At 42.5% G+C, this 20,658-nt stretch overlaps 1 protein-coding gene across 13 annotated transcripts in view; it reads right to left on the bottom strand.

Moving 5' to 3' along the window:
• Window positions 1-20,658, bottom strand: part of KMT2C (lysine methyltransferase 2C) — a 187,043-nt gene that overhangs the window by 2,226 nt on the left and 164,159 nt on the right. For 7 of the 13 annotated variants that reach the window (XM_052692586.1, XM_052692582.1, XM_052692585.1 and 4 more), the window contains 18 exons: window positions 18,785-19,017; window positions 14,154-15,866; window positions 12,987-13,199; window positions 12,304-12,468; window positions 10,926-11,067; window positions 10,302-10,449; window positions 9,384-9,562; window positions 9,136-9,290; window positions 8,691-8,943; window positions 8,004-8,143; window positions 6,900-7,004; window positions 4,541-5,660; window positions 3,492-3,628; window positions 3,024-3,166; window positions 2,591-2,759; window positions 1,267-1,383; window positions 523-596; window positions 39-147 (listed from right to left, as the gene is read on the bottom strand). In XM_052692586.1, the coding sequence (XP_052548546.1) occupies window positions 39-147; window positions 523-596; window positions 1,267-1,383; window positions 2,591-2,759; window positions 3,024-3,166; window positions 3,492-3,628; window positions 4,541-5,660; window positions 6,900-7,004; window positions 8,004-8,143; window positions 8,691-8,943; window positions 9,136-9,290; window positions 9,384-9,562; window positions 10,302-10,449; window positions 10,926-11,067; window positions 12,304-12,468; window positions 12,987-13,199; window positions 14,154-15,866; window positions 18,785-19,017 (5,315 nt within the window). The remainder of the gene's footprint in view (window positions 1-38; window positions 148-522; window positions 597-1,266; window positions 1,384-2,590; window positions 2,760-3,023; window positions 3,167-3,491; window positions 3,629-4,540; window positions 5,661-6,899; window positions 7,005-8,003; window positions 8,144-8,690; window positions 8,944-9,135; window positions 9,291-9,383; window positions 9,563-10,301; window positions 10,450-10,925; window positions 11,068-12,303; window positions 12,469-12,986; window positions 13,200-14,153; window positions 15,867-18,784; window positions 19,018-20,658) is intronic. The other 6 variants (XM_052692587.1, XM_052692583.1, XM_052692574.1 and 3 more) reach the window with 5 other exon arrangements.

A 20,658-nucleotide genomic window follows, 5' to 3' on the forward strand; every position in this document is an offset into this window, starting at 1 on the left:
TGGCAACAGTGGGGGAAAGCCAGATGGGACGGCCGTACCTCCTCCCCTTTCTGGATTCTCCTGCTGGAGCTAATGATAATTTTGTGTCCTCTCTCAAAAGTGACCACCTCCGCCACGCAGTTGGGGGCACACGAGTGGTTGATGTACCTGCAAACACAGAACATTTGAAAAGGTGACTTTATGGAAAATGGCGATGAAACCTCAGGATGACCTCAGCTTCAGGGCTGCAATTCCAGATAGAGTTACATTATTCTGCACTTGTTTCTTTACCTACAGAATGCCAACAGAATAAAATGTCTAAAAAAAAATTCACCTTCTCCCCAGCTGCCGTGAAACACAGTGATGGATGAGTAAGGCTAATGAAAAAGACGAGACCCTTTCAGAGGGACAGGCTGCAATGTTGGGCCCACAGAACTCCGATCCAAAAGGCACGAAAGCAGAAATGCCCATCCCCGACACAAAGCCCCGGCGAGGGGACGGGGAGAGCTGAGGATGGGACAGGGCTGCCCCAGAGCCACCCACCTTGCGGGACCTCCCGTCAGAGTCGCGTCGATGACGTGGTCGTTGTCAATGCGGAACATGTACACCCCGCGGTTCTGAAACAGCAATTGGAAGACAGACCGTGTGGGTTTTCAACAGTCATCAATGGTTGAAACAAAGCAGCAGCGTGGGTTACCTCCAGGGGTTTTTCTCCCTTCATACCTACTGGCTCGCTAGGGAAGGGGACTCACACGTCATCTAACGGTGGAACGCTGCCACCAGCCACACTTTCATGAGTGGGTCGGCAGTGTCTGCCTGTCCAAGTGATATTTCATCCAGTACCAATAGCTTGGATTTCTGTGCTGCCTCGTATCGGGGATCTTTAAGTGCATTAACCATTACGAGACTGTTGAGTTACAGAAAAAAAACTGCTTTCAATTTCAGTAAGAAGTTCTTGTTAAAAAGTGCAGGCGCTGACATCCCAGTGACAGTTCTGTCTTTGTCCTCCAAAAAACAGAATACAGATCACCTGGCTCTGCTGTGAGATGTGCTGAACATTAAGCACACATAACAAACCCTGCGGACACCTCTGGCTGTCCTTTCCAGCCTACTGCTCTTCCAGCACAGCAGCACACAGAACACAGAGGACCCGACTCCTACACCTGCAGTCATCGCAGAGCACTGACTGTCTTTTCATGATCCCTGAAACCAGGCATCATTTGTCACATTCTACAAGCATTTGAAAGGGCAAGGAGAGAAACAACAGTGAGTGAACACCCCCAGTACCTGAGATTCATAAAGCTTCTCCTTCCTGTTTGCTACCTCATTCCGGATAATAGTTCCGATGTACTCAATGACCATAGTGTGCTTTTCAATGTCTCTAGCAGCATATAAGCCCAGGCCCTACAAAAAAATATGCTGTGAGTTAGAAATTCCTAACAAATTTACACTGCATTCCTCACCATGCCCCAAAAACAATCCTGCAGAAAATCATGAGAGAACAACGCAGAAAGAACAAAGCATAGGAAAGTAGCTCATGTGGAAACAGCACAGAGAAAGTTTGCAGTAAATACTTCAAATGCAGTAAAACCTACTTGGCTGCTGCCTAGGTAAGAAAGCAGGCTTCTCTTACACCTCTTACACCTTATAACTAACAGTGTGAAGATTACAAATTCACTGACATTAAAAGTAGGCCTCCCTAGAGTGAAGAAACATAGTAAGAACACAACAGCACAGTTGAATCCAATCTAAAATAAATAATAACAATGCTTGTATGCAAAAATCACAGAGTCACACACACAATCACAGAATGGCCAGGGTTGGAAGGGACCTCAAGGATCAGGAATCTCCAACCCCCTGCCACAGGCAGGGACACCAACCTCCACATTCAATACCACACCAGGCTGCCCAGGGCCCCATCCAACCCGGCCTTGAACACCTCCAGGGACGGGGCATCCACAGCCTCTCTGGGCAGCTGTTCCAGCACCTCACCACTCTCTCTGTAAAGAACTTCCCCCTGACATCCAACCTAAATCTTCCCTCCTTCAACTTAAAACCATTTCCCCTTGTCCTGCTGTTATCTACCCCTGTAAAGAGTTGACTCCCCTCCTGCTCCCTTCAGGTACTGAAGGCTGCAATGAAGTCACCCCGCAGACTTCTTGCAACACAGTCTGTGGAACAAACCCGCAGTGACAACAATCCAAAGAACACATTGCTTTCTGAATGCAATGAAGTGCTGAACTCCTCCTGAAGGCCTCATTCCACGTTGCTCAGCTTGATTTGAGCACCTCATACTTCCACTGTGCATTCATCTAATTATTAGTTTTCATTAACCTTTTGAGAAACATGGTAAAAGCATCTTGAAATAACGTAACTCATTTTATCTCTAGATGACTGCAGTTAATTATTTTTTAAGATATTTACAATAATTAATAAGATGTCTTGCTTGGCACTGTATGCCACGATTTCCCACGTCCAAATTACCAAATTTTGAGAAGAGATTTGGAGGAGTTTTGCAATTGCTTCACTTCATTTCTTAGCATAGAACAAATACATCAAATAGAAGTACAGATTAAAATCAGCACGGGAAGTTTCTAGAATGAGGACTGACCTGAATGCGAGAGCGAGCCAGGTACACATTGGACTTCCACTCTGTTTTCATTTTCCGGTACTGGGAGGACTTGGAATGGACGAACTGCTTACTGTAAGGCGCATTCAGCTCCCCTGTGACTGTGCTCTGAAATGACTTCGATGTGCTGGTGCTATTCAAGGTGTGAGGCCTGTAGGAGTTGGGCATGTAACAAGAAAAAATACAAGAAAAACTGAAGATTTCTCTGAAGACAGCCACAACAGCAATGCAAAATTCTTTGAGACGTACACACACTTAAAGCCAGCTAGCAGAGACAACACAGCAACTCCTTTGATTTGGGCATGCACATACACAGCCAAGGACGACAGGGTTTGTAAGCAGCAGACGAAAGCACAAATAACCCTAAGCAGCCTATAAACCCTGGGCTGTACTATGTGAAATTAAAACAAAATACCTTAACACAAACCTCTTGACATGGGTACTCATTTTAGGCTCGGCACGGGCACAGCCCGTGGGGTTGATGGCAAGAGGAAGTTCCATTAAGGGGTTTCGGCCATAGCGGAAAGTATAGTTCTCACAGGCCTCAACCCCTGGCAGCTGCAAGAAAACACACACAAAAAAAGAAAATCCGAGTAATTACGTGTTAATGACATGTAACCAAATATTCTCTTCTCACTTTTTCATTCAGAGGGTGGCGATGCACTGGCACAGGTTGCCCAAGGAGGCTGTGGATGCCCCATCCCTGCAGGCATTCAAGGCCAGGCTGGATGTGGCTCTGGGCAGCCTGGTCTGCTGGTTGGTGACCTGCACACAGCAGGGGGTTGGAACTGATGAGCATTGTGGTCCTTTTCAATGTGTCTGTGTTCGTGTGTGTGTGTGACAGCCAACACATCAGAGTGCCCAGTGCCCAGGGAGGACTCACCGACTCCGCGATCCTCGCCACCGCAGACACCGTCAAACCAAAGAGGTCCTCGCCCTTCAGGTAGCTGGGGAACAGCTGCAGCATTTCTGACTCCTTCCTAACTGAAGCAACGGGCTCCAGGATTTTATCCCACACACCTACACAACCACACGGGAAAGAATTACAAGGATCACAAAGAAACCTGTGGTACTGCTTTTAAAACTAATGCTCAAAGATAGCTGGAACCAGGAATCGCTACTGAAAAGACATTTTGCCATTGGTTGTATAAAAGAGCAGGTCAGTGCTTCCAAAGCAAAATGAAGAATTGAGATGTGCTGTTTTGGCTTGAAAAAATTCCAATCACAATGTTTGTGCTGCACCCTTCTTGGGAACAGAGCTGGGAAACCTTCAGTTCCATGCCAGTATTACTATACGTTTCTCTTCAGGGAACTGTGGGCTCTCTGAAGTGACAGAAGAGATTCTCCTTAGAAAACCTGCACAAGATAGAATTTTCTGAAAGTTAACTATTACAGTCAGCACTTCACTTTATGTTGGCAATTCTGTAGGCTGTGGTTTAACTGGTTAAAACCCAAAGAAACACATACACGTCCATACAGATTTGCCCCATATGCTTATCCTCTCACATACTGTACTGTTCCTCACCCCAGTAGAGGCAATGCTCCCAGCTGTGAGGGGGACCTGGTCCTTTATTGCCTGTGACCTTCAGCACAACTGATCTGAAGAGAACTGTGTAGCAGCATCATATCTAAGCAGTCACTTTTCATGAAAACTCACACTAACATCCTTAGAACTTACCATCAACCCTACGAGTCCAATGAACCTGTAACAAACATTTTATGTGTAGCCTACATGATTCCTTGAAAGGTGTTCTTAGCTTCTGTGAACTGTTTTTGTTGGATTAAAAAAGGACCCTGAAAGCTCACTACAAGCACTACACTGCAATTTCTGAGGTAGTGCCTGCAAATTTTGTCTGAAACATTCACGAGACGTGTGTATCAGTACTAACAAACAGCAAACCAAAAAGTCATCACTTAGCAGATAAAATTTACCTTTTGGCGTTGTGTCAGTAAGAACCAGATCTTCATGGCCTTGCTCCACAACCTTGATGACAAACAACGGGAGCCCGTCCTTCTCCTCAATGGAACAGAGATAGCGGCAGCGCCTGTTGGCGTACCTCATGCTCCAGTACAGCCTGCTGGCCTCGTAACCCACAGGGAAGAGCGCCTTGGAGGAGTGAAACGCCTGCATCTGCTGTGGGAGCAGCTGACCCACAGCGTGGAAAATCAGGCTCCCCACCCGGAAAGTGTGGTCGCGCTCTCCCCGCTGCACTATGCTTGCAATCTGCCGCACCTCGTCGCGCTGCACGTAGACCCTCCTGAAGACTGCAAAGTAACTGAGCTCTTGCTCGTGAGTTCCCTTTGGTTTGTGCATGGGGCAAAGCATGGTCTTGTCTTTAAAAAACATGCATTGTGCTTTAATGGCACAGGTAAAGTGATAAATATTGGTGCACCTTAACCTGTGACAACCGCTGGTGGCACCCATTTTGTGACAGAACATGCATTTCATTTGCAAGCCTCTTCGCAGGGCTAGTTCCACATTTATTAAGGCACCAGCTTGTGTCTCGTAGACTTCTGTAGACCAAAGAGCACAGTTCAAATGGACCCAAAGGTCTAAATCCAGGTTAAGAAGCCTTGCTGGTCCATCAGTTAACCCATCGCCTTCCTCGTGACAGAAGCAACATTTTCTGTAGTCTTTAGGCACTGGGTCTGGTTTAAGGGTCGTGCCCAATTTCTTAAGAAATTCATCTATTTCTTCTTCACAAGGAGGTTTGAATGATCCTTTAGGAATCACAATCTGAATGCTCCACTTCTTCCACTTCATTCCTTTCCATTTCTTACTCGGAGGCCGACAGTCATCAAGACTGCTGTGTATTGCTTTTAATTTAGGTTTGAGTTTCACCGTTACCTTAAGCTCATCCGGTTTCGCCTCTACCTTGGCTGCTTCAAATGCAGGGGGGAAAATGATTGGGGGCGAAGATGACGGAGACACTTTTTCCTGCAACTGAGGCAGACAGTGGACGTCCAAAGTGGAGATGTTGTTGCTGTACTGATGGAATGCTTTAGGCGGCCTCTCCTTCATTGGTGACTGTGGCAAAGATGGAACCGACTCCTGGAAAACCAATAGAAAACCCTCAAAACAAGAATCCCAAAGCATTAAATTGCTTTTGAAAACTTTCACATCAGAACTGAACTGAAAGAGCTACTCAGAATGCCTAAAATTGCAATTCAGCAACAGAGAAAGCAATCAATCCCCTTTACCTGTTTTATCACAGCTTGTGCTGGGATACAGAGCACTAAAGTCCTTCCAGACAACCCAGAGCACGGCACCCTTCAATTCTTAACACGAAACACAAGTAATTCTGCATAAAGGTTTTAAATGAAAAACTAATCAAATGCCCTAAGCAACATAATTGGGAGATACAAGGTTTTTAGACTGTTTTCTGGAAGTGTACTTATGACTACTGAACACACTAAACAACTAAAAATATGGGTCACAGAATTAGTTTAAAGAATAAGAAATGTGTTATTTGTTAGAAGGGAAAGCTGAGAATTAATTCCATGTATTTTCCTGAAAACAAGACAAGGAAATTCCTGCAGGGCTCTGGATTAGTCATATACCTCCAGGTCTTAACAATTCAGTTATAGCAAACAAGAATTAAACCTGCAGAGATTTGTTAATTAAAATAAATAAATAAATAAAGAAAGAAAGAAAGAAAGAACAAGGAGAACAACAGCAGTTTAGATTAGAAGTGCTCAATATGGTTTGTGTAATTAATCTTGAAAGAATAAATGAAAGGATTAAGAGTCTGAACATGACATTTAATTAACTTAATTATGCATGTGGTGATGCACTTGTGCAAGTATGTGGACGTAACACATTTATTTTCTCATCCAGTGCTTTTTTTTTGCTTCTTCTGAAAAAGTAGGAAAGAGGCATTTGAAGGAAGGCTGCATATCCTGCAGTGAACACGTGGCTACGTGGGAACTCATGAACTATGCAATGCTGGAACACGCTGCAACTCTGTCCACCAGTTTAGGGAAAAATGTAGACTTGAACTACGAAAAGTAAAAACCGAGTTAGTTAAAAGAAGCAGCACTCTTAATACATCTGTTTTGAGCATCTACTTGAAGGTCTAACTAAGCTGATAGTGGCACCTCAACTAGAGATGTTCTGTCACTCATCTCTGCTAGACAGAAGTTTCTGTAACTACAAATCCTACCTCATTCTACAGCTTCAAAATTTCAATGTTTGAATAGAAAACAACTAATTTATAAAGACTCCAGAACAAAGTAAAGCATCCCCCACCCCATTTCTGCTCACTAGTGCCTACCAGCATTTGATACTTACTTTGTTCTCTGAGCTTTTTGCTTGCACAGCTGCTGAATAGAGAACAAAGCAATTGTTGCTACAGAATACGATGTCCTTCATTTTATCAGACCCATCTTGGGAATCCTGGGGATCAAACATGGCAGATTATCAGAAGTGCATTTTAATACCACTCTTCACATACTAATTGTAATGAAGTAAATCTTCCAATCTGGCTTAGAAACTTAGAAACCTTTTAATTTGTAGAACATTTGTGAAATAATGAGTGCTACTGCCCCATAAATACTCATTTGACAGATCAAACATTAACACCACCTACAACCTTTTTCTTCAGTACTTCATCACAGAAATTTACTTCTCTGCCTTCAACAGAAGTTTAACAATCAAAACAAAGCTCCCTAATATCATGCACCCATCTGCTCCACAGGCACAGTTGCAAAATAAAAACCCATTTTCTTTCATCTTTAAGATGAGAAAAGAACACCTCATTTTATGCTAGTCAAAGATGGTTCGTCAAATTTTATCTATTGACTCAACTGCAAAGCATTACTGGAAATTCCATATTCTGACTACATGAGCCCAATTTTATATATAAATTCTGACTGTATACCTTTGTTGCATAATCACCTCAATCTTACTTAAAAAAAGAGCACTGATACTCTTTAATGAATGACACAAATACTCTACATCTGACTGAGACCCCAAGGAGCAGCTTGGGATTCTGTTCATACAACAAACGATATAAAACACAAGGCATCAAGTCTGAAATCTGCTTTTTGTTCAGACAGTGAAAGCGTTCCAGCTCCTCTAGTAATTTCTGAAGTGGCAAAGTGGTGCTGCCCTACACATAGGCTCTTCTTGAATTCTTAAGGTCCCTGAAGTGGTCACAGAAAGAGAGTAACAGAGTAATTCAGGAGGTCACTATTTATGGGACCTCTTCTGTGAAATACAATGAAATGCATTCAACGTAAATAACACTACTTCCACACTTTTTATTTGCACTACCAATTCACTTGAATGTCTCATCCTCAGCTAGGACTCAGAAAAGAGAGAATACAAAGAAATGAGAACCTGGCATCAGTTGGCCTGGGAATCACACAAGAAAGTCTACTTCCACTGCAGTACCTGTTTCAAGAAAGGCAGGTCTTTGAAGGACTTCCGCACACCGCTGCCAAGGACGACTACTTTGCAGTGAGAGCACCAGCGAGGCCTCAGTGCTGAGCTTTCTGCAATGTTCTGACTGTGATCCTTATAGCCAGCTATACCTGCAACATAAGTAAGTCTCTTAGATGCCAGAACAGATTAAAGCAAACCTATGAGAAATCACAATACTCTTCAGTGGCTCAGAGAAGAATCCTCCTGCATGGGGAGGGGAGCAAACTTTAAATTCGATCCTGATGGGGGGTTTAAATCAGGTCACCAATAGTATGTGTTGTTCACAATGTGTGAACAACAAGGCAATAATAAATTCTTGTATATGAAATGATTAACTAAAACAGAGTAGGAATACGTGCTTAAAAACTTGTGTCATGGTAACAGCCTTCCAGAACAACGTATTTAAAAACAGACTGCACAAAAATCATTCACACTGTGTAATACTGGAAGAAGTATCTGACTGACAGTGGCAGGAAGCCAGAGATGGACCTATGATGCTATTGTTAACATCAGGAGCAGGTCTGCATGTACTGATCACACAAGAAAACTACTGTTCAGAATGAGAACTGGCTATTTAACTTGCAACCATGAATGTATAAGGTTGACGTGGATTAATACTGACTCAATTAAAATTTAGAAGAATTAATGCCTACTTACCATTGCTGTTTGCAGCAAATGGCATACTGGGCTGCTTCAGTCCATAAGACCCTGCAATCCTGGCAGGACCCATGGATGCTGCCTGAGGCCCCTGCAGCAGTAAGTGCTGCCTGTACTCTGCAGATGGGTTCACCCTGTGACTGCTGACTGCTGCCATGGAGGATGGGACGTCTGGAGCATTGCTGACCTCGTAGCTGTTGGGAATTCGGACGTGCAGCAAATTGGAGAATGCTGCTACAACGTTGCTAATATTCTAAAAACAATAATAAAAACACACCTTCGTTTTTGTCAGGCAGGCAGGGAGGCAGAAATAACATGAATCATTAGAAGGATACAATAGCTGGTTTTATTTTACTATGCTATAACTTCCTTCACATCCACTAATAGAATATACTAACTTTTTTGTATTTATTCTACATATGTAACACAGGCTTATTTCTCTTACCTCAGCAGCTGTGGGATGTAAGGTAATTGCTACAGATATAAGGCCAGATTTAGGACCATTCTGGGGTGGTCCAAGCTGAGAGGCAAAGAAGGCAGAACCAGGTAATGCTCCTGAACCAGGCTCTGCCTTTATGTAATTCCTTTTGGCTTCTGAACCTGAAATTAAAATGTAATACACCAGGTTAATCCTACAGGCAGGAGGAAAAAAAAAAAGTCTGTTTCTAATTGTTCATTCTGCTGCAGTCTCACCTTTTCCAGTACTGCTAGGTAGGATGGGAATGATGGGAGATGGAACAGGTTCTGGGTTCTCCTCCTTTACAACTGACAAGTCTGGATACCTACTTATTTCCATTCCCACCACACTTTCAGGAGAGGAAGATGGAACAAAGCTGTCAGGAGTGTCCCTGTCCTCACAGTGATCTTGAGCCCTGGAACAAAACCCAAAAAAGTGGCATTGGAAATGGCCAAAAAAAACCTCTGTGAACCAGTAATATAAATAATGACAGGGAGCTATCATGCTGCTTGTTATTAGTCATGGAATGTAATTAGGTGGTAGGCTGCTAAGGCTGGCTAATTCTCCACTGCACAAGATGGGTTACTAGGAAAGACATGGAAGGGAGAAGAGAGGCAGTAGCAATGCCCAGCTCCTTTACAGACTCTGTTCCCAAGTGCTCCATGTACGTGAGTAGAAATTAGTATTTAATACTTCAGATTCTCTGGTTTCATTTGTCCATTCCTCCCTGATGCACCCAAATTTAGCTAGGTAGGTAAAAGGGAGGAAAAAGGCAAGATCTTTGTAGGGAGACTCTCATAATCTAGAAAGAATTTCTCATGGCAACAGCAACTGTTAGTATGAGAGCAGGGGGGTTTCAGGCTGTCTGATAACGACCATACTGCTGTCATCTCTATGTTCCTTCAGGAAAAATATAGTTTTCTTTCACTTTTAACAGAGCTAGGTAAAAGATTCTTGGTAACTTAACAGGATACTGGGTTTAACAACAGCATTAAGTCCCCTTTTTCACTCTCTCTCACATGGAAGAGCTCTCTGCACCGTATGGCCATGCAGAACGGATTTTGTTTCTTCACACCTTCACAGTCTCATCTCCTGCTGAAAGATGGCAGAATCTGTTCCACATATGTTACTTAAAGGTGTCAGGGAAAACCTACCTTAACTCCTCCTGATTGTTGTGAGGTGGTGTTGGAAGGGAAGCAGGAACATCCACAGTTTTAGGGCCCTGAGCCATTGCTCTTGCTAATAAATCATCTTGTGGTCTGAAAGGTAACTGGAACTGCTTTGGTCCCAGAGCTTTGGTAACTAAAATCAGAGAAACACAGCACAATGAAACATCTGTACAGCTCTTCTTACTGATTTTCATTCTGGAGCCATACTAGTGGCTCCAGATACAACCTAGGCATTAACAGCAGATGTTAACACTGCTTTCATCCACTTGTAGTTCAGAAATGTTTGCCTGTCCACGATTTATCTCCACACTTCAAAAAGAAAAAAGCAAGAAATTTGTAGCGGACATAACAAAGTTGTTTTGAGCTTTTTCATTTCTTAAGAGTGCTTCTAGCTCCAAACATGTTTCCAAAAGGGAAAAGGTTCATCATTTGGCATTACACTGATATAAAACAAAATTGGGTAATACTGATCACAAGCTCAAAAAGAGGCTGGGCACACTGCCTTTGTAACAGTAAACTACAGGCTCTGAGAAACATCCCAGTTATCTATTCCGTAGTTCGCTACAAAGTTGACTCAGCTATAAGGCAAACAATACACATTAGCCTTACCATCATGGCCTCCCAACATACCAGCCTTGCCAGCAAGTTCTTCAGTGGTTGCAAAGCCATTTACCAACTTCTGGCATGCCACAGGAGGTGGTGTGGGTGGAAGAGATGCTGGGGGCGTTGGAGGATTGCTCAAATTGTTCTGCTGCAGGAGAGTAAAGAACTGTAAGTCAGCCATGAAGCACAGCGTGAAAACTCACCATGTTCTACCACTAGATACTGTAACCCACTCCCTTATGTTTACATCCAGAGGCACCACTGATGAACAGTGACAGTTAATTCTCAAACATGCGACTAAACACATGGAATAACTTCCTGTTATAAGAGATACAACATTTTCTTTCTATCAATGATACTATTGGAGAAATAACGTTTACATGAGAAGTACATTTTCCTGGTAGAAGGTACAGCTGAATTATTGACACAAAAGCATAAAGACCATTTTTATGAACTCTTTGGGAGCCTCGATAAGTTCCTACAGTTTAAGCAAGGATCTGATCTAAACACTGAGAGAGCAATTTCACAGTGACTCTCCATCACCACAAAGGAGTTCTCCATTTTTCACTCAGAAGGAAGTTGCCTCACATTAGGACAGGACAAGCTTTCGCTGAAGTAGTTACAGTGGAGAACCTCAATCTGCTAGTTCACACTCCACGCTATTTCTCACTAGCTTACTTAATTGTCCATACTTTAAACCAAAATTAAGTACAAATTTCAATATCTACTCTTGTTGGCAGTCATGCACAAAAACTAGAAAGCATTACCACTTTTAACCACAGCTACCAGATCTGCCAGGCCCCGTTCCTCAGCCTAGAGTAACCATTCTCAAGCTGGAGTAAACACCAAGTATCACATTTCATTCTCTGTCTGCTCTCTTGCTGCTATCCCAATATTCCCATTCTGATCTCAGAGACTGAGTTTTAGATTCTGTGGATTATTTGCCCATCAACAAACATCTTTTTTTTTCCCCTCTGAGTTTTTAGTTAGAGCTTAGCAGACAAATGAGAAAAGTTTATTTCCCATTTAATTCACATTAAGAAATGCTTTAGTGCTTTCGATGACTTTGCAAAGTACTGGGAATTCAGCCTTTTCTGCTCCATAAACCTGTAATTACAATTTGCACTATTTAGCATCCATTTGTAATTGGAATAGTTGCTGATTTTCACCTGTTTACAACAGTTTCTAGAACTAATTTCAACTTTCAGAACAGCAAAACAATGTCTGTTTCAACACTGCTGTCTATCTAGTCTAACAACAGAAGATGATTCTCTTCTGGTTGCACAAAGGGCACAAAGTCTAAGCCAAGTGGCAGCAATAACGTGAACTTTTATGAACTTTTCTCTCAGGGAGCCCACCAAGGAAATCCAGATTGAAGCTGTACCTTGTATATGAGCTGGGAGTAGTAATCTGAAGCCCCATCAAGGGTAGCGCTACCAAAACTTCCTACAAGTCGATTTCCAGCATTTAGCTGGCCACTGCCATAGGGAAGAAAGTGTGCAAAGCTCACTCCAATTATGGGTTCCATCAAAGGTAGGAGAGAAAGCTGCTACATTGAAAGTAAAGAAAAAAGGTAGAAATTAGTCTAACTATAAAATGGAATCATCACAGACATCCAGTTGTTAGTAGCTTCTATCGTTTGTTTTTTTAAGGGAATTTACCCACTGTCACACAACTGTCACAAACTCAGGCCCCTCTCCTTTTTCAGGAATTATAGATCTTTTTTTTTCTTGGAAGTGACTTTAAGGACCATCCAGTTTTAACCCCGCTGTCAGATGGCCCCCAGCCCAGGGGAGCCAGCGCTCCCAGCTCTGTGGCAGCTCAGCAAGGATAGCAGCCAAAGCAGGCAGGAATTCAATGGCTTTGAGACTGCTGAACGAATGCCACGTCAGCAGATCATCCAAACTGAAATCAAACCAAGCCTTTAAACTTTCTGCTTTTGTAGAAGTTACAATTATCTCCACCCTGTACTCAGGATTCAACACCATTATCCATTTGGTTTTCATGATAAGAAACCCACGCTTCTAAGTGCCCCCCTGATGAGCTATCCAGCGTCTGCATACATACTTGTTTGAGATGGATGAACGTATCAGCATTGGGGAATACAGCCTGTTTTTCTTCCTCCTCTTTTTTCCTTTTCTTGGACCGAGGAGCTGCCTTTTCTCCTGTCCTCTGAGTTCGCTTATTTCTCTGTTTCTTGGTTTCATGTCCCACATCTGCTCTCTGAAGCTGGCTGTTACTACACCCAAATGCACCTTGCATCTGGTTTCCTGCAGTTTGCTGGCCGTAAAAAAGGAAGTATAGCAGAATTTTTGACATTATAATAGAAAGTCCATTCAAATTTATTGCACAATAGTCTGAAAGAATACGCAGTGTAATATATACCTCACTGATAACAGAGCACATATACAGTTTGTTTACTTCACTGTATCACTGGCAACTGTAACTGTTGCACTGTCCCTGCACACAGAATTATGACTTACCATCAACACCACTGACATCTGAAATTATCATTAAAGCTCACAGAGCAGAAATACTTTCTTTAGAACACCCATTAAAATAAAGTTACACAGGCATGCAGCCTTGGAGATTTTTCTAAGAGCATAATGAGAGGAAAACTTGGTTAGAGAAAAAAGGTGTAAGTTAATATTATTAGTGCAAATGTAGCTGGAGTTTAGAAACAGAAACAGTATTGTGAAACAGTTCTGGGCTGTATTAAATCACTGCTAGTACAGATTTGCAAAGCCCTTCTTCACATAAAAGGACAGTTGTGTAAAAACAATCAGAATGGGACTTGGCAATGCAGCAGGTGGTCTCATGCCAAAAGAAGGTCTGATTTCTTTTTCCCAGTTATTATTCTAAATGGCTCTGCACAAGCTCTGACACAAGGACTCTCACAACTATTCCTGTCATACATTTACCTAAGTTACCTGCTGCTCACAATTATGTTTATCAGTTTGTATTCAAGGATGTGTTTAGAACTGAGAGACTAATAAAACAACAGTGTAGACACTAAAGACTACAATAAAATAATCAAAGTACACTAAGTCTCAAGCGTACCCTACCTCCATAGAAAGCAATTTTTCTAGTTGTAAAAAGTCTTATAAATTATTAAACCATATAATGCCATTAACTCAAAGAATTAATGCTTCCCTCAATTAAAAATAAGCAGAGACAAAAACCAGCCTTGGAGAGCTGGTAAGCATTGCACAACAAAAGCAGGAAGAAGCTCACCATTCCTTCAGCTGGATTCTGCTTGTCCATTATCTTCTTATCTCCAGCAGCCTCTTCTTCTGTTCGACAGCTACTCTCTGATTTCTGGTTCAGAAGAGATGAGGATTTTTTGTTTTTAAGCAGGTGCTTGAGCAACTCATTCCCTGACTCCCCTTTGGCTGCTGGAACGCCAGCTGGTTGTGCTGGACTCTGAGCTGAAGAGGGAGGCTGTGATGAGATCTTATCTTCTTCCACCTTAACAGTGCTTTGATTTTCTGTTTTTGGCTCAGTTTGATCTGAGCACGGATCAGTTTCTGCCTTTTCTAGTTTAACTTCTTGAATGCCAGTAGGTGTGTCTGGTTTGGCCTTGTCATTCTCTGTATTCACATTTGGCTGTTTTGGTGGCAAGCTGCTGCTGGGGAGCTGACACTCCAGCTCTGGAGAGGCCTGGCTCTCTGCTGCATTAGATACTGATGGACCTGTTACCTCCACTGCCTCTTGCTCGTCCTGATGACGAGGCAGTTCACTGGGGGTGTTAACTGTGGGGGTAGAGGTAGAATCAGAAACGGTTGGAGTTGATGGTGCAGTTATATCCGAATGTGGAGTCGATGGGGCTTTTATTGACTCTGCATCATCATCCTTCTTCTTTTTTCGTGTCCTTTTCTTTTTTCCTTTCTCTTCTGGAATTATGTCAGAATACAGCTGTATGAGGGACTGGCTCGACCCAGGGAAGTTTGCTCCCTGGGGCACACTTGTGTCCGAACCACATGAGGCACCACTGCTCAGTGCTGCAGATGAAGGAACTGTAGATGAAGGTACAGCAGGAGCAAATGGAGGCCTGACCTGGTTCTGTGTAAAGGTGGTCCCAGGAAGATTCCCATGGGTTTGTTTTACATTATGGAAATTAGAGGATCCACCTGGAACAGCAGATGCATCAGGTCCAAAAGCTGTAGGTCCTACTGGTCTCCGCTCGTTGCTTTGCATGAAATTTGTGGCAGGAGGTGAGTTCACAGGACCCTGTTGCAGCAACTGTCCCATTTGCTGCTGTTGATGCTGTGGAGACTGCTGAAGAGGACGTGGAGTTTGAATGAAATCACAAGGTAGATCGGAGCTAAAGAAGGGTATCTGAGACAAGGATGCTCTGTTATTTAATTCAGACCCTATCATACCATGCTGTTCCAGTTCCATCCTCTGCTGCAAAGCCCTCTGTCGGTCCACCTCCTGCATAAGCTGAATGCGTTGCCGTTCCTGCTGTTCCCGTAAACGCTCCTTTCTTTCCCTCTCCTGGAAACTTTCACTAAAAGGATTATTGTCATCAAACTCAACCCTTGGTGGTGGTCCTGACTGTGCAGTTGCATTTGGACCAGGCACGGGAGCTGCTGTACCAGGAGTAATTGGCAGCGGTGTCATTGGAGGCTGCATCCTTGCTGGGTTCATGGAAATGTGACCTGCAGGGGGATTTGTGGACTGCCATCCAGAAATACTGGGCATTCTGGTAGGGTTGGACTGCCCTGGGATCACCACGGGATGCTGCTGATGCTGGAGCTGCTGTGCCACCATGGGGAAGTTTTGCTGATTCATTGCTGGTGATGTTCCTGCTGGAACCATTGGTGGTTGAGCCTGGACTCCTGGCATTATAGCATGGGGTGCCATTCCACACTGCTGCTGCTGCTGCTGCTGCTTGATCCGATATTCCTCAATGAGTTCTGCATGTTCTTTCTGTTGCTTTCGAATCTGTAAATTACAAAAGTCATTACTTGTCTTTGACATGCACTGACAGTAAAGTAGCATAAAACGCATCTCACCAGCAGAAAATGAAGCTTATGTGAAAACAGCATTTCTGTGTTGTCTTATTTTCTCTCTCTTCCAAAGGTTACATATACCAAGACTGCACTGTGCTAGACAACATACAAACCTAAAATCAAAGCGATCCTTGTAGAGATCCAATCATCTGTGTAACAATAGCTGGGGACAGGTAAAAGGAAGCTGTGAGATAGACGATATTCACACATCAATATACTTCTTTTTAAATTTATTTTTAAGATACAGCTGAAAAGAAAAAGTTTGCAGGAAAACAGTGAGGCGAAATCCTATTCACTCATAGGCAGAATCCCAAACATCGCACAGCAGAGGAAAAAGACAACTACTGCTTGAAAAAAACTTATTTTAGAATGAAGATAAACTGGACTTGGATGCAGGAATTTAAGTCCAGTGACTTATTTTTAAGACAAATTAGAGAAGCCAAAGAAAGGATATGATAGAGTCAGCATGATAACAGAGAGTATTTTGGAAACACAATAGATACCTAACTATGCTGCTCTCTAAGAAGTTGAAAGGGCTTATAATCCACTGATTAGTAATGCATGTGCTGTGGAATCTCCCTCTCTCTTCCTTCCTCTTTGTTAGACTGTGACTTCTGCAGTTCCATTTGCTGTTTGTACTGATGTGAAAGTCCATAACAAAATTAAGAATGTTTGAAAGCACTCTCTTGTATCTGGGGCATGAAAAGCTCAGGCCAAGAGAGATATTATAGGACACAACATAGAACGCAGGACAGATGAAGCCCAAAAGGCTTTTTAATAGAGTAATCTCACAGGTGCAGGATGACTTATGAGTTCTAGTTTGGCACTGACACTACCAGATAGACTAAGCCACTGCACAAAGCCACCAAGTGGATCTATCTGCACCGTCCAGTGCCCCAGGACTTCTCAGTTGGTACACTGCCATAAATGTGTCAGCTTTGTTTGATCAAACAAGGAGGCATCCAAACCACCATGCTTGGATATGCAGTGGTGACGAGCCCTGTGACTGTGCTCGGAGGTAGATGAGACCCCACAGGACCAGCGGCTGTGCAGACCAGCCTAGTGACTCTCCCTGAGCAGTGGAGAATGATAAAGAGCTTATTAACACAGGCACTGTGCCACACCAAAGCAGTTAAGCTGCCCTAGCTATAGAAACAACACGGTTGTGTCTGCATGGCACTGTGCCTGAGCTAATAACCCTGTCAGACATAAGCTCACACTGCACTGAGTCAGCTCCAGTTTCTCTGTGCCTGTGACCAGTCTCAAAAATTTACAGGGATTTGAGAGTTTTCTCTATAGATGCAGTCTATCCTTTCCACAAAAAAACAAACAGAAGCTTGATTCCACAAAAAGGATTTTGATCTGATTTTAAAGAGTGACAAATTGTTTTAAATAGAAAGTCCTTGAAATATACTTTAGTGAAAACTTATTAAATGATTTCTATCCCGGTGTACATGAAAGTGCTGCTTATGATCTGGATGATTGGTCTACATCAGTTACTTAGCCCAATTTACAAATAGCCTTAATTACAAGGCACTAAAGGGACCTGCCAGCAATACCATTATCAGCCATTACTGTGACATAACCCCACCGTAAGAGTAGACTGAAGCACAGATGATGGAGATGGCTAAAGTAAGTATTTTTGCATTTATTCCACTTGTTATTCATTTTAGAAGAAAAAGATCATCCTTCTCCTGCACAGTGAAAAGACAAGCCAACACATACTGCATCCAATGCATGCTCTGCCTTGAGGCAACACAGGGGCAAGAAACTGGGAGTCAGGTATCACTCAGGACTTCATTCCAAGCAGCCTGCTGCCAATTTTTAACCTCATGTTAATAAATGGTAAGTCTGAAGAGTTTTAGTATTTGGCAGGACTACTTGTTCCTGACTGACAATGAAAAGATTCCCCATCTGCACAGTAAGGAAACACCACACCAGATAATTTCTAAATGATGACTTGAAGAACATAGCTTTTAGTACTGTTGGCCAAACCACTGATATATCAAAGTAATTGCAGGCTTAACTTTAGTCTCATTTACTATAATTACAGTTACAAGATGCAGCAAGTGAAATTCCAACTGAATGTAAAGAAAAAAAAAAACAAACATACAGTGAAAGTGGTTACACATTAGAACAGAGTTCCAGAGAGGCTGGGAAACCTCTGCCTTTGAAGAACTATCAAAACTTGACTGACGTGGCCCTGAGCCATCAGATCTAACCATGAAGCAAGTTCTCCATCGATCGAGGAGACTTAGCTACATTATCTCCAGATAGCCCTTTCACCTCTGCTGTGCTAGGATATGGTAGCAGATAATACACTAATGATTAGTACCTAAAAATGAGACAGATGAAAAAACCACACTATCATTAAAAATATAATGAAGAGAGATTTTCAAAGAGTAACATGTATCTGGCATATTTCCAAGAGGTACTGATTACAGCAAGACATCTGAAAAAGTCAGAGGTAAGAAAGTCGCTCCATCTTGAAAAAGAGCCATACATGTTTTGACCTTCCTCCTCTGCAGTCTAAATCTTACACTTCTGTTTTTCATGGCTCTGGGAACTCTGTTGTAAATCATTTTGCTAAAGAAATTCTCCTCTTCCCAAACTACAACAGCAGTTTTTTGTCATGGTGTTTGCTGTAGTACATTCTCCTACAACTCCATTGCCACTGGTGATCCACAGTAATGCAGCTACACATGACACACATGACGCATGATACAGAGCAGCTCCTTTCACATAACCTCCACTGTATTTTAATCCATGTTTTAGTAGACCTAAAGAAAAGAGTCACGCCAGTAGAACAGCTCAGTATCGAGGTGATCAGCTTGGTTTCCCGGTGATTACCTGTTCAAGCTGTTTTTGGACCATACTTTGCTGCTCTGTAACGTGCTTAAGCTGTTCTGCATCCTCTTCTGGGAACTCACGGCCAGCTTTTTTGGCCGTACGCTGTTTTGCTGAGAGTGCTTTTTTTGACTTCCTGTGTGCTCCAATTTGCTCCTCAAGGTACTTCTGTTGCATTTGAAGAAGCTGTTGTGTTTCTTGCAGCCATTCCTCATACTGCTTTCTTTGTGAATCATCTAGGAGACAAGGGAAATAACATACGATATGATCTCGTCGTACTTCTTAGAGATGAAGTTTAAAAGTCACGTTCCCCCTCTTATTTTATGAAACTGCTGGTCACGTTCAGCCAAATTTGACAGAAGAGTTGAAATCTCAAGAGATATTAAGCCTTGGAGTGGTCTCTGTGAAGGAGACTGCCTTTACTGAGTAAGTAGTTTTAACTTAGTCCCTGCATTTTCATAGATGTGGCCCACTATCTGGTCAGTGCATGTGCACACGCTGGCCAGTGAGCAAATGCAGCTTTGAGAGCAGCTGCAGAGCCCAGTGGAACCCTGCCTGCCACAGAAAAGGGCATGAGGAAGGACTTGGGTAGAGGGAAAGAAATTAAGGAATAAGGACATAAATTTCAATGAAATATGTCTAATTATTTCTGACGCTTGCAGAGGAGGTTGGTACACTTAGAAATAACAACAAAAATAGACTTAAGAAAAAAAATGAACATCAAAAACATTCATCATAAATTCAAGAAATGTAAGGAAGATGGTATATGGGACTGGAAACGTGCCAAGACCTGCTTTATACTTCAAAATTAAATCCTAATCAACCGCTGATTGAAGAGGGCACAATTTGTACTAAATTGGAATAGCTAAGCACTAAGGGAGAGTTACAAGTTATTTAACCTATACCAAAAAGTGCAGCAAAACCCTCCACAAGAACATCCTCATCACATCATGGTCCCCACTTCCAGTAACAACCATGTGAGCAAGTGCAGAAAGGCATTCTCCACTCGCAGAGAAAGACACACTCCACTACAAACATAAAATAGGAAGCGGATGAAACACTACTTCCTTCCAGCTGAGACCAACTCCCAGCCACTACTGATCACAGAAACTACAGTACGATTCCAAAGGAAATGCACAAATTTCTATTCTGAAGTGTAACAGATAACTTATTTCTAATCACAGGTGGCATCAGCTTCACTTCTTCTCACAGAAATTTTGAAGGATCATTCGGAATGGAAAAAGTACTGGGGTAAGCTGATTTGTTTTTAGAAATGTCTGAAAATCCAGATTTCATGACATTCATCTGACTAATCATTTATTACAAATTATAATAGAAGAAATGAAAATATATCTATCCTACAATGCAAGTTACTGCAAGAAAATGAACCAAAAAACCCTGAGATCTTTACATCTTGTTTCCATTGTAAAAATAACTTTTTTGACCATCAGCACAGTGCCTTCAGCATCAGTGCCTCTTCCTCCCCACAAACCACTGCGCTCTCATTTAGGCTGTAGCTGTGACATTACTCATTTTCCAAATGAGAAATACTGATCTGCTAGGGGCAATCCATTGCTCTCATATATTTTTCTGGAGGCAAAACAATCATGTCCAATAACACACTTCATTGGCACTGAGCCCAGAAAGCGAGACGCGAGGTTTGGTGACAGTACCATTTGTCTTGGGATCACAGCGTGGCAGTGAACTGGATAATCAGGAACAAGGCATGGAATTTGCCTTGTGTGGAACGTTTGTTTATCTTGTATAAGGAATAAAGACATCCATGCAACGGTATGCTTTCAATACAACCACCTTTTCCTTGTGCTCTAACCCCTACCACATTCCTCTTTCACAGTTGTTGCAGTAGAAACAGTCAT

Source organism: Tympanuchus pallidicinctus, unplaced genomic scaffold (genome assembly GCF_026119805.1).
Source record: "Tympanuchus pallidicinctus isolate F22 unplaced genomic scaffold, pur_lepc_1.0 scaffold3, whole genome shotgun sequence".
Lineage (NCBI taxonomy): Eukaryota > Metazoa > Chordata > Aves > Galliformes > Phasianidae > Tympanuchus > Tympanuchus pallidicinctus.